Genomic DNA, 13565 nt, shown 5'->3' on the forward strand with positions numbered 1-13565 from the left:
CCGGCTCGGAAAACCCAATTCCACCAGGCAAGTCACTTGCAGCAGATAAGTTAGTCTTACCTGTAGCCCCGAGGCTCGAGTTCGCTCGCGGGGTTCTGCCCACGGGCTCTCCGCGGTGGCAGCGACCGGGGCCAGAGGACAGTTTTATGGAGTCAGTTCTCTGACTCTATCCGCTCTGGGGTTAGAGCTGAGGTGATCAGGCTTTCCATGGGAAGTGCCTTTACCAACTGTGCCATCTCATTATCCCTAGAGAAGACGTTTTTTAGACTCCATTCTTTTTTAAAGAACACCAAAAAAGTGTTTTTGAGCATAACGATTTTCTCTTTGGAATAGTTTAAACTACAAATCTAATTTCTTCAATAGTCAGGGTTATCTGTGCTGATGATATAATCTTGCATGAATTTTGGTAGCATATGGTTTTCTAGTAAATCATTTCATCTTAGTTGTTAAATTTATATGGATGGATTTGTTCACATTATTCCCTCATCTTTTTTATTTGTTGTTGTTGCTGACAGTCCTACTTACCAAGTATCCCAGAATGGTCTTGAGTTCACAATCTTCTGCCTTCTCCTGAACCATATCATTCTTTGGTGGTGGTGGGGGCTATAGACATATTCTTTCTTTCATTGGTGAGGTTGGTCTTTTTTATCATCTGGCATTTGTTTGCTCACTGATATTCTCAGGTAACCATTCATTGTTCTCGTTGACTTTGCTATTTTTCTTCTATCTACTTACCTGAGGCCTATTTTGCTTCTCTCCTTTCAAAACACATCTGTTTTTTATTTCACACGTATGAGTGGTTGCCTGCATGTGCACATACGTATGATGTGTGTGTCTGGTGCCTGTGGAGGCCAGAAGAGGGCATTTAGTCCCTTAGAAATGTAGTTGCAGACAATTGTGAACCAACGCGCGAGAGCTGGGGACCAACCCAGGTCCTCTATGAGAGCAATCAGTGGCTATCACTGCTGAGCAATCGTTCCAGCCCCGGTCTTTTCCTTTTCATTCAGTTCAAAGTATTTTGTCAAATGTCTGCTGCTCATTGTTGACCTCAATTTTGATTTTATCCCCCATGCCTCTCTTGGGATTGTCTCTTGAGAACCCTCTAGCTCCCTTGAAACTCGTCTATACTAGTTAATAAAGTTGACGGGGTGTGTGTGCGTGTGTGTGTGTATGTGTGTGTGTGTGTGTGTGTGTGTGTGTGAAAGAGAGACAGAGACAGAGACAGAGAGAGACACAGAGACAGAGACACAGAGAGAGACACAGAGACAGAGACACAGAGACAGAGACAGAGAGAGACACAGAGACAGAGAGAGACACAGAGAGAGAGACAGAGACAGAGACACAGAGAGAGAGACAGAGAGAGACAGAGAGAGACAGAGAGTCACAGAGAGAGACAGAGAGACAGAGAGAGACAGAGAGAGAGAGACAGAGAGAGAGACAGAGAGAGACACAGAGACAGAGACAGAGAGAGACACAGAGACAGAGACAGAGAGAGACACAGAGAGACAGAGACAGAGAGACACAGAGAGAGAGACACACAGAGAGAGACAGAGAGACACAGAGAGAGACAGAGAGAGAGACAGAGAGACACAGAGAGAGAGACAGAGAGAGACAGAGAGAGACAGAGAGAGAGACAGAGACAGAGAGAGAGACAGAGACAGAGAGAGAGACAGAGACAGAGAGAGAGACAGAGAGAATGTGTATAATGTCATAGTCATAGTAGATGTGAATCCAATTTTATGTCCTTTCTTACAAATGAAAATAAAACACATTCAATCCTCTTGGCCTTTATCTGGGTCTTGACAGTGAGTTCATTTCAAGGTTTTGTGCCCACAGGTCTGGCACTGATTGTGAGTTTTGTAGATAAATGTTTTGTCTCTGTAAGATTCACATTCCTCTCAGTCTCATCTTGTGCCCTGGGAGGTCAGTCTGCTGCAGCCCTCAGACCTGCTATACTGACAGCGGCTTTGTGAGGCTTCAAGGGTCTGTTCTTGAGCAATGTTTTCTCTGGGGACAGGAATGTTTTGAGGGTATGAAAATGCTCGCTGCATGGGGAGATGATAGAATCACAGTATCCTGGCTTAGTAAGATACTTACACAAATACACTGTATCCGCAGCGGCACAGCGGTAGTCTCCGGGTTACCATTACAACTTTTCAGAGGGAAAGGCTGTCCCGTGAAATGTGACAGACAACTGTGGCCTCCTTCATGCCCCAGACTCAGGCTCACTCTCTTTCTTCCAGTGCTGCCAATCGAGAGAAGCTTTCAGAATGCTGCTAAAAGCAATAATTTGGATCTTATGGAGAAGCTGTTTGAAAAGAAGGTGAACATTAATGCTGTGAACAATGTGAGTAGAAGTCACAAGGTCGAAGAGCGACCCCTCCACGTGACGGCTTGGGAGCACGAAGGTCATCGGAAATCATGATAATCGAAGGGGCTAGGCTGGCTGAGATGTGGGGGCGTGCCGTGGGTGTTAAAGCTAAAGGCGGAAGTAAGCAACGGCGCAGGCGCTAAGTATTTTCCCTAGGACGAAGTCTGTGGGTAGGCAGGCAAGTCCACTACTGGAACGTCAGGCCTGGACTCGGTCCTAGATTGTATCCTGCGGGTCAGTTCGGTCTTGCCCATTCTGAAAAGCCAGGCTGTGTTTTGCTGTAACATCTGAGTTTTTTCTCTCTCTGCGATACCCTCTATGGTTAGGGTTTTCCAGATTTAAAATCCAAGGAGGTATGCAGCTTTTCATTTTACTGCTTTTGAGATAGAAATCATTCACCTATTGGGCAATGAAATCTGGCCTTTGTTCTTCAAGTACCCAGGCTTCAGGGGAGACGTCCACTGCCAGAAATGTGGGGCTCCTATTGCTTGTCTTGGTGGGGAGTTCCTTCAAGGTGCAGTTTATCAGCGAGAGCGGGTTGGGAGGTAGACACTTGCTTAGAATGAATTGTACAGTGCTTTGAGGTCACAATGGCAGAGGTGGATTTAATGCTAAATAAAACACAAGCCTCAGGGTCCTTGTTGGTCCAGGCCGCTTCCAGGGCACTGGGAGGACTCTAGCAACATTGCCTAGGGTTATTTGATTTTCATAAGACCTGAAAATGAAAACAGCAATAAATTATGCATTTCTGACTCGGGCTTTAAAAAGAGCTCCCCAAGTCTGGGGAAATAGTGTTGTCAGTAAAGTGTTGGTCACACAGCATGAAGACATGCGCTAGCACAAAGAGAAAAGGTCAGACTTGGAGGCACAAGCTTGTAAGGCCGGTGCTGAGGACGTAGAGACTGAACGAAGCTCTCTGGCTAGCCAGCCTACCCTGATTGGCAAGCCTTGGGTCCCACTGAGAAATGCTTCAAAAATCAAAGTAGATGTTGGCTCCTGAGAAACAACACCGTAATTTCTAGCCTCCACATAAGTAAGTGTGAGTACTGCCCTCTCCCATCCACAAAAGGGCTCCCTAAACAGATACCCTAAACTTGGTGTCACAGAATCTGTACCTATCTGTCCCAGGCTGGAAGGTCATAAAAACGAACTGCATAGTCTAAGTCATGCAGCACATGCAACATACAGTCATGACCTGCAGCAGGTTGTGTGTGGAAACATGAGTATATGTGCCAGGGTATGTGCTCATGCATGTACTTATGGAAATTTATACGTCCATACATGTAACTCATATTTATGTGTATTTTGACATGTATATTATATAATTACTAATTTTACTAATATATTCTATGTAAAATAGTCTATATAATATATTTACAATATATATATACAGAAAAATTATAGCATAATCATTCTAGAAATAAAAATATACGGAAGATGTGAGAAAGCATAAGAATATAGGAGGAGGGGGTTGGGGATTTGGCTCAGTGGTAGAGCGCTTGCCTAGCAACCGCAAGGCCCTGGGTTCGGTCCCCAGCTCTGAAAAAAAAAAAAAAAAAGAATATAGGAGGAGGAAAGATAAAAGCTGGTTGGAGCTGGAGAGACAGTTCAGCTATTAAGAGCACTGGCTACGGGGTTGGGGATTTAGCTCAGTGGTAGAGCGCTTGCCTAGGAAGCGCAAGGCCCTGGGTTCGGTCCCCAGCTCCAAAAAAAAAGAACCAAAAAAAAAAAAAGCACTGGCTACTTTTGCTGAAGACCGGGGCTAGATTACTAGAACCTACATGTCAACCCATAACCATCTATAACTCCAGTTCCAGGAGATTAAATGTCCTCTTCTGCCTTCTGTGAATATGCATGGAGACAGAGGCAAGGGGATCTCTTGAATTCGAGGCTAACCTGGCCTACATAGTGAGTTCCAGGCCATCCAGAGCTCTAAAAATAAAGAAAACTAAAGAAAAGAAGCTGGCAGGTAAAAACCTTTGAAAACAGTTACTTGCTGAACTACAGATACTTATCTTTTTAAAGGACTGTGAGTGTGGAGACTCATGTGTGAGGAAGTAAAGCAGTAGCCACTCGTCTGACAAGCAGGATATACAGTCTATGGTACACGTTTAAAACCATTTAAGTAGTTGCAATACTGGTTTTTAACCTACAGCATCACACATGCTGGGCAACCTGCCACTGATCTATTTCCCCAGACGTGTGTGTGTGTGTGTGTGTGTGTGTGTGTGTGTGTGTGTGTGTATGTGTGTGTGTGTGTGTGACTATGAACTCACATCTGCATGTGGGTAGGCGTTCACATGGGTGAGCATGCATATGGAAGCCAGAGGATGTGCTTGTGTGCCAGCCCTTCCCTCTCTGGCTTGCTCTCTCTTTCCTTAATTCTACAAAAGGCAGTGCACGGGGTCTTTAGCACATCTGTACAAAGTCTGTGGGTGGTCTGGGGAGCCCACCCTCAGGGTTATGGGCCTGGCCTTGGTCCTACATTGTAGCCTGGAGACCAAGCCCAGCCTTCACACGTGCTAGCCAAATGCTCTACCACTGAGCTACTGTGTTTGCGATGTCCTTTCTAATGACAGCTATCTAATTTTGTGCACAGCAGTTTACTGTCATGGTTGGTTGCATGGTTCCTTAAAAATCTGCGATGATCGGGGGTTGGGGATTTAGCTCAGTGGTAGAGCGCTTGCCTAGCAAGCGCAAGGCCCTGGGTTTGGTCCCCAGCTCCGAAAAAAAGAAAAAAAAATCTGCGATGATACATTCTTTTAAAAATATAAGTGATATTGTTACATTCTTATACAAGTTAAGTTTATGGGGAAGCTTATAGCCCAGATCTGATTTGACAGAATAAACTCTAGGTCTCAGGCAATGTCAAGGTGACTTGCGTTTTGTTAAACGCCACCAGTTTAGCCAGCGAGGAAAGAAAACAGTCGCTTCAAACCATTCTCATATTTATGTAATTACTTGTGTGAAGTAAGGGTAGTCTTGTTCATGCCCAGGCATTGTTCTTAGAGAACCAAGACAGGACTTAGAAGATGGGAAATGTGGCGTGAATATTACTGAAAAACAAAACATATCTTGTGGAAAATGAGGAAGTTGCTGTGCCAACCCAGGAGCGAAATATGGCTTTTCCTTTGAAGTAGAAGATTCCAGTAGTTTGCTCTCCCCTCCCCCTTCTCTAGCTTCCCCCTTCTCTCCTTCCCCCACTTCCTCTCTTTCTTCCCCCTTCCTTTTTTCTTTTCTTTTCTTTTCTTTTTTTTTTTTTTTTTCGGAGCTGGGGCCCGAACCCAGGGCCTTGTGCTCGCTAGGCAAGCGCTCTAACCACTGAGCTAAATCCCCAACCTCTTCCCCCTTCCTTCTTCCCTCCCCCCTTCTTCCCCCTCCCTCCTTCCTTCCTCCCTTCCTTCCCAGCCAATTTATTTGCGTCTATGCAAATTACAGTTGTATTTTTTTTATTTTAATTATAGAACAGAGATGCTAGAAACATGGCACAAGAATTGAGAGAATTTGCTGCTTTTACCAAGGATTTGATTTCTTTCTTGGCCCCTACATGGTGGCTCATAACCACTGTAACTCCGTTTCCAAGGGATGAGAATTCTGGCCTCTTTGAGAACACATGTTGCACACGTATACACACAGGCAAAACAGTCACGCACATAAAACTTAAAGTCTTTAAGAAATATAGAGAAGGCAAAGGAGTGAGCTGAGGCAGGAAAGTTTGCTGGGAATTATCGATGTACCCTGGTAGGCATTAGACCCCAAGTATCTCTAAAAGCCATCCTGAAGGCTTGGTAGCTGCACAGAAGCCCGCAGTAGAAGGTGGTGAAATCTTTAAGAAATGGGGCTTCAGGACAGATCCCCGAGAGTCTACCCTTGAAGGCTGGTACCCCAACCTCTCCCTCTCTTTCCTCCTGGCTAATGCACGGTGAACAGCTTTTCTTAATCACCTGACACTATGAGTCAAATAAGGCTTCCTCCTTATGAACTGTTTACCTGTCATTTGGTCACAGAAACAAGTCATCGACTAGCATACAGGATGTACAAAAAAAAATGCCATTATTAATGATTGCCTACAAGGAAGTCTACAACTTTAACTGTGTGAATGACATTTTGTTTATGAGACATAGTCTCACATTGTAGCCCAGGCTGACCTCAAACTTGTGGTCCCCCTGTCCCTGCCTCCTGAATGCTGGGATTACCTGCTTGGACCACCGTGCCCATCAGATTCTGCTGGACACAGTTCTTGTGCCACTCAAAGGAAAAGGCAAAAGGTGCAGCCGAATAATCAGAATGCGAAATACTGGCCAAGCGAGAGACAGGAGACCGAGGTGGACATGATGGCCAGCCTGGGCTACGATGTTAGACTCTGTCTCACAAACAAAAAGAGTACAAACCAACTAGAGGATACAGGGATGGGAAGGGCGTTGAGTGGTGATCAAATAGCCAAAAAAGCAAACTATGTTTCCACAGATGAACCGCACAGCCCTGCACTTTGCCGTGGGGAGGAATAATTTATCTGCAGTGGATTTCTTACTGAGTCACAAAGCCAGGGTGGATGTTGCTGACAAGGTAGGCTCACTTTCAGTGGTAGACTGACTTGGAGCATAACCTCATCACCACGGATGCGTCAGGGGCACACTTCCACCCGTACTGTGCTCTACTGGAAAGTTCTCGAGGGAAGGTAGGCGCTATGCGCTCTTTGCACCGGTAACTAATTGTTCGCTCATGACCTTTAAGTCTTGGGTTTTTATTTATTTTCCCATAGTGACCTTACAGCACTAACTTCCATTACAGAAGTAGTATGATTGCCCACATTATGGTTGGATTCGTGAAAGACACCTTATATCGTGAGTTTGCCCTGTAGACTCTGAATCTAAATAAAAAAAAATATCAAACCCATGTTCTGGGCTGGGTACCAATCGGGGTGTTTATTTAACGCCATCTCACTTCTAATCCTATGGAAAAAGTATTAGTAGACCATTCAATTTATAAATAAGGAGACTCAAATAGAGAGCAATTAAAGGCCATGTCCCTCATTTTTACCTTTTATGGTTCCATGGGAGTAAATATCTAGGAAATACGAGTATCATTTACGCCAGGTAGTCAGTCATCCGATTGGCTTTGCTGGCAATCATAGACAAGGTGTAGATTTGATAATTCTGGGAATCTTTCTTTGTGTCGGTAATGCGGCCAGACCTCTCTAGTTTAATTGTCACGGTATCAGTGAGCAACCAGATTATTATGTAACAACCTGGAGTTAAAAATTACCACTGACTACTCTCTTACTTTCTGAGTGTAATTAATTGTATAACAGCCATGAATTACTGGGGAGGGGTATGCCCGCTGATTGGTCAATGGTAAGCAGGCCATCATTGAGCTGTCCCAACCACAAAACAAAACAAAACAAAACAAAACAAAACAAAATGCCTTATTTTGAGGCAAGGTCTCATTAAGTTGCTCAGACTGGCCTTGAACTCACTGTGTCATCCAGGCTGGCCTTGAACTTGTGATCTCAGACATCCACGTAGCTGACTTTACTAGCCGGCCACATCCTCATCATGGCCGTGGAAATTAAGGTAGAAGTTTGGCATGGGCCTGCCAGGTACCCCCTAGCCGTGTTACATCTCATAACAACGCCACCTTTAAATCTAGAGCAAAGGGCCTCAGAGTACAGCCTAGCAATAGTGTGATTAGGATGCATAAGGCCCCGAGTACAGTCTCCAGCATCATCCAGACAGAGACACAAGGACACAAAGAGAGAAAGGGACAGAGCAAGAGCAAGAGGGAGGGAGAGTCAGAGACAGAGACAGAGAGAGGCGGGAGGGAGAGAGAGGAGGGAGAGGGGGAAGGAGAGAGAGAGAGAGAAAGAGAGAGAGAGAGAGAATCAACAAGTAGAAGTGTTGCCTTTGTATTCAGAGCTGGCCCACCTCTGTGAGGCCAGAGCTACCACAGAGCTACCACTGATCTCTGTGGTTTTACATCCAGAGACTTACTTTTTTGGATAGGGTCTGGCACCTATGTGAAAACAGATGACATAATCTTTGAGGTTGGCTTCTGTCACTCAGCAAAGCACTGAGTGCCCCGCCCCAGCCCCACCCCGCTCATGCACAATCACCCATTGACAGAGCCATGCTTTTGTTTATGGACGTAGCCCAGTTTATCTATTTACCATTTGAAGGACCTGAGGATCATCCCCAGTTTGTTATTATTGTAAGTCGTTACCCGTGCTGGAAAATGGCCCAGATAGCTGTAAGATAGCAGATAAGCCATCTGCTGCACATTTGTGGAAACCTCGGTTGGAATGTCTAGCACCCACACAAGATGCCAGGCATGGCTGTGCACACCTATAACAATGATGCTGGGTGCAAGAGTCACAGGGCTGGGTGGGTCCTGTTGCCTCCCTTTCCTCCAGCATAGCCAAAATGGTGAGCTCCAAGTCACTGAGAGAACCTATCTAAAAAAAAGAATGTTGTTTCCTTTAGGAAAACACCGGCAAACCACCTTGGACCTCCATACATGTGTGCGTTTATGTACACACAGTAAAGCCATTGAAAACATTCTTGCACGTTTTTGCAAGTGTAACTTTTCTTCTCTTTGGTATATGACGGGGCTGGGTCAATGGGGCGGGGTCAATGGGGCGGGGTCAATGGGGCTGGGTCAATGGGGCGGGGTCAATGGGGCCGGGTCAATGGGGCCGGGTCAATGGGGCATGTGTATACGACTGAACACCAGCTGCGGACTTGGGAGACCCGGATGTTTTCATCCTCACCAACAATGCAGGAGGTCAGTTTTTCATACCTGTGTGGCTGCCTGCTACTGCCTGGCGTTTCCTCCCTCATTTCTGGCCGTCCTGCTCAGAACGTAGGCGTCTCCCTGTTTTGATTTGTGTTTCTTCACTGGCAAATGCCATCATGCATCTTCTTACCTGTTGCCATTTATGGGTCATCATTTGTGAAATCTGCGCAGATGTTTTTTCCGTGCTGGAGATGGGAACCAGAGCTTCCCTACGTACAATCTACCACCAACCTGCACCCCCAGCTGGATCTTCTGAACATTTCTAAGAACTAGGTTTGATTATTCTTTTTATTTTCATTTAAAGTATTCTTTGATTGCGACATTTTGAGCATTTGTTACAAACTCTGAGAACAGGTCCAGTGTTAGTGGGTACTTTGTGTCATTTTCTCGTATCTGCCAACTCTCTTTCCAGTGTTCACAGAGCAGGGGTTTTTAATTTCAATGAAGTAGAATTTTTGGCTTTTGTTTTGTTTTGAGACAGGGTCTCATCATATGATGCTGGCTGACCTGGAACTTGCTATGTAGACCAGGCTGGCCTTAACACAGAGCTCCTCCTACCTCTCTATTTATTGAGTGATAGGAATTCAAGCAGAAAACAACTTGAGTTTCTGAAACCACAAATTCCTACTGGAGCCATTATTCCTTAGAGGCAGTGAATCACCATGTACAGATGTACATTTCCCCCAGAGGACCCTCCATGCCACAAGGTCTTCTCCTGTGGAGTTAGCAAGATCGATCGAGCCCCTGACATGGGTGACATTTGGTCATGTGCCACCGTGCCCGGCTTACCGCTCCTGTTTTTAAAAGGAATCCTGATGCTGATATTATGCGTGTGTAGGAATGATTTGCTTAACCATGACGAGATTCTCGTATTTCTCTTCTAAACATTTTATAGCCTTATGTTTCCACTTAGTTCTGGTGTTGCCATGGTTTCAGCATGTCCCCTGTAGTTCATGGAGCAGAAATAGTGCCTGGAGCCACAGCACTGAGCGACGAGATCTTTCAGAGATGAATAGCTTGTAGCACTGTGCCCTCATGGATAGATTAATGTTTTCTCAAGGCAGGGTTCCCGATAAGGTGAGTTCCCCACCCCATGTTATAACACAGCTCACCAATAGGCTTCTAAGCCTTCGGAACCATGAGCTGAACCTGTTCTTTTCTTGTTGGTAATTACTCAGCCTGGTATCACAGCTCATCACAGCAACATAAAACAGATTAGGACCGAGTTCCATCTTAAGTTGATTTTAGTTCAGAGCAGAAATGGGTTGAGAGGGTGTGCTTGTTGCTCAAGGATGGCCAGGTTGTTATAACTTTTGATACTTCAGTTTCCAAAAGTCTTGCAGTACAGTTCAGATCTGTCCCCAGAGCCAGTCTGAGCTTGGGCCATAATCTTCACCAGAGTTCAGTTCCCCAAACTGTTGTCACAGTGTTAAGAGTCAATCCACATCCAAATCATGGCACAGTCCAGAAGTGTAGGCAAAACCTCCTCCTTGTCCACAATCCTGTGTCCTTTACATGAACCTTCTGTGTCCTTCCACACATACACCATGCCCCAGATCCCCTAAGCTGTCAGGGACAAAGAGAGCAACAAGAGAAGATTCTGCCACCTTCTCCTCCTCGGTGGCTTCCTTCTGTCCCTTCTTGTCTATGTCCTGGTCAAGAACTGGAACTGCCTCGAGTCCAGGAAAACAACAGGACCCTCCCTCAGTGTCATTATTGCTCTTGAATTGGGGGGGGGACCTTCCCCAGTCTGCCTTTGCTGCCTTTTCTAGAATCCTCTGATAGATGGATTTGATCCAGAGAGTTCAGCTTCTTTGGGTCGTAGCAACTGAGTGGAGGATATTTACTCCATCTTAGCTGGAATCATACTCTACAGAGCAGGGCTATGTGGTGAGACGGTGTTGATAGATAGATAGATAGATAGATAGATAGATAGATAGATAGATAGATAGATAGATAGATAGCAAACCTAAGGGGGAAGACACCTGATGTTGACTTCTGGTCTCTACATGCAATACCTACACACACACACACACACACACACACACACACACACACCAAACAAACAAATCCATGAGTTAAAAATATCCCAGATGATTATATTTGATATGCATATAATGAACTGAGACATAGTCCTGGTCATAAGGACCCTGCTGTTGACCTAGGGAGCCAAGGTACACATTGTTTGTAACAGAATAGTTCCCTCAAAGGCATCAAAAGCCCTGGGTCTGATGCAAGGCTCAGCCACTAAGGACTAAGGTGGGTGGCATCCCTGAGCTTTGACATAAGCTAAATGAAAGGAAGTTTTTAATCCAGGATGAACAACACTGCAGATGCTCAGAAGACAAGGGTAGACAGTTGTCTTCCGTGCTGCTTCTCTGGAGTACATTGTTCCCAGGGGACATTATCACCTTGACTACACTATGAGGACAGCGCACCAGCAACTTCCCACCATTTTATACTTTGAGAATCCCGTGAACCAAGTGTCACCCATGTCATGGGCTCGAGCTTGGCAGCTCCACGGCAGAAGGCTTTGTGGTGTGGAGGGTCCTCTGGGGGAAATGTATGTCTGTACACGGTGATCCCCTGCCTCTGAGGAACAATGGCTTCCGTCGGAATTTGTGGTTTTAGAAACTCAAGTTGTTTGCTGCTTGGATCCCCAGTGTTTAGGTTTTACAATCGGATTTTTTAAAAGATTGTTTGCCTCAAATTTTGGGATGATCTCTTAGGGAAAAGAGACGGGCTATCGCTATTTTGTCTGTCTCAAGCAGGACCATATGCAGGGCTCGACATAGACTACTGAATATAGCAGCCGTTAGCATGGGATGCGAAATGACGAGGTAAAATTGTGGTTAATGCACTAAAAGGCCTCAGCCAGTCATGATGGATCACTGATCTTGTGAAAGGGAAAGTGCAGAAGCCACTAGGCGTACTGTGTGCTGGAGTTTGCAGTGTGATGTGTACAAAGTCTCCATGCACAGTGACCACTGAGCTGCAAGTTTGAGAGAGCATGCGCGTTTACTGCAGGGTTTCTCAGCAGAAAGGAGTGCTTGTTGATGGATCGACACTTGGGGTCATACAGTTCTTTGTTGTGGGGCAGCCCTGTTTGTCATAGAGTGTTCCACAGCCTGCCCGGCCTCTGCCTTTTAGGTGTCAGCATCACCTCTGACACATGGCTATCAAAAAAATATCCCTAGACATTTCTAAATGTCCCCTGGAAACAAATCGCTCCTAGTCAGGAGGCACTGATTTAGAATTACACAGTAATAAGCAGGGACTTGCTTGTTCACTCACCCAACCTGAACTCTCTTCAGAGTATGAGGACACCTAAACAGTCTGGAGCAGCCAAAGAAACATGGAGGGGCTTGTCCATGTCACAAATAGGAGAGGCCTACAACCCCGATTTCTTGGTTATATATTCAGATATGTGCACCTAACAAGCCTGCGTTCTGGTTCGAAACCATCATTATTTGAGGCATAGATGATGCGGGGGAAGGTCTGTACAGAAGACGTGGGTTGCCCTTCAACAGAAAGGGATAGGTATGACCTTAAAGGTAAGAAACACGAGAGCTGAGTGTGGCTGAAAGGTTTCTGCAATCCCAGGATTTGGGAGGCTGAGGCAGGAGCGTGGCAAACTCAAGGCGGGACTGTGCCTCAAATCCAGAACAATCTGGAGTGTGAAGCTGCAGCCAAGCATTAACTAGACTGAGACATATTACAGTTCCCAGATTCTGAGTAGTTCTGGCTGCCTCGGGGCTCCTGGTCTCCATGGCTCCTTCAGCGAGGGCTGCGTGCCTGCGTCAGTTTCCCCTCGCCTCCTGATGCCACCTTGTTGAACTAGCCAGTGTTAGCTGTTGGCCGTGGGTTTTCTTCCGTGTTCCTCTCTGCTTGTTCAGTGTCTGGATGAACAGTTGAGCATGTGACTTCCCACAGGTTGGGAGTTCTGAGATGAATCTCTCAGTCTAACTCCTTTACGCACACTCAGACCTCTGTGGGAGTTTCTGGACAGCTACCTGGGACTAGGATCCTTTGTAAACGCATCTGTTTTCTTCTCTTGGTCACTCTTCTTTACTGAGAAGAATATGTTTACTTCCATACTCTCATCCCATCCTAATGGCATCGAAATATGTCTATGCACCATCCTAGCTAGGTACCTAGGTAGGTATAAAGACAGACATTTGCACATAAGAGGCTTTCGTCTACTTTGTCTTTTATAAAAATGAAACTAAGGCCGGTGAGATGGTTCAGTGGGTAAAGATGCTTGCTATGCACGCCCGATCCCCTGAGTTTGATCCCTGGGTTTCTTGGTAGAATCTCAAACATTAACCTCTACGAATGTGTCACAGCATGTGTGTCCCTCACACACACATACACAATGCACACATGTACCCCAACAATGGTA

At 45.6% G+C, this 13565-nt stretch overlaps 1 protein-coding gene across 1 annotated transcript in view; it reads left to right on the forward strand.

Moving 5' to 3' along the window:
• Ankdd1b (ankyrin repeat and death domain containing 1B) overlaps positions 1-13565 on the forward strand; it is a 64611-nt gene that overhangs the window by 10134 nt on the left and 40912 nt on the right. Inside the window, exons 2-3 of the mRNA XM_032896882.1 lie at positions 2244-2347; positions 6839-6937. Of these exons, the coding sequence (XP_032752773.1) occupies positions 2244-2347; positions 6839-6937 (203 nt within the window). The remainder of the gene's footprint in view (positions 1-2243; positions 2348-6838; positions 6938-13565) is intronic.

The sequence above is a fragment of the Rattus rattus genome, chromosome 3 (genome assembly GCF_011064425.1).
Source record: "Rattus rattus isolate New Zealand chromosome 3, Rrattus_CSIRO_v1, whole genome shotgun sequence".
NCBI classification, from domain to species: domain Eukaryota; kingdom Metazoa; phylum Chordata; class Mammalia; order Rodentia; family Muridae; genus Rattus; species Rattus rattus.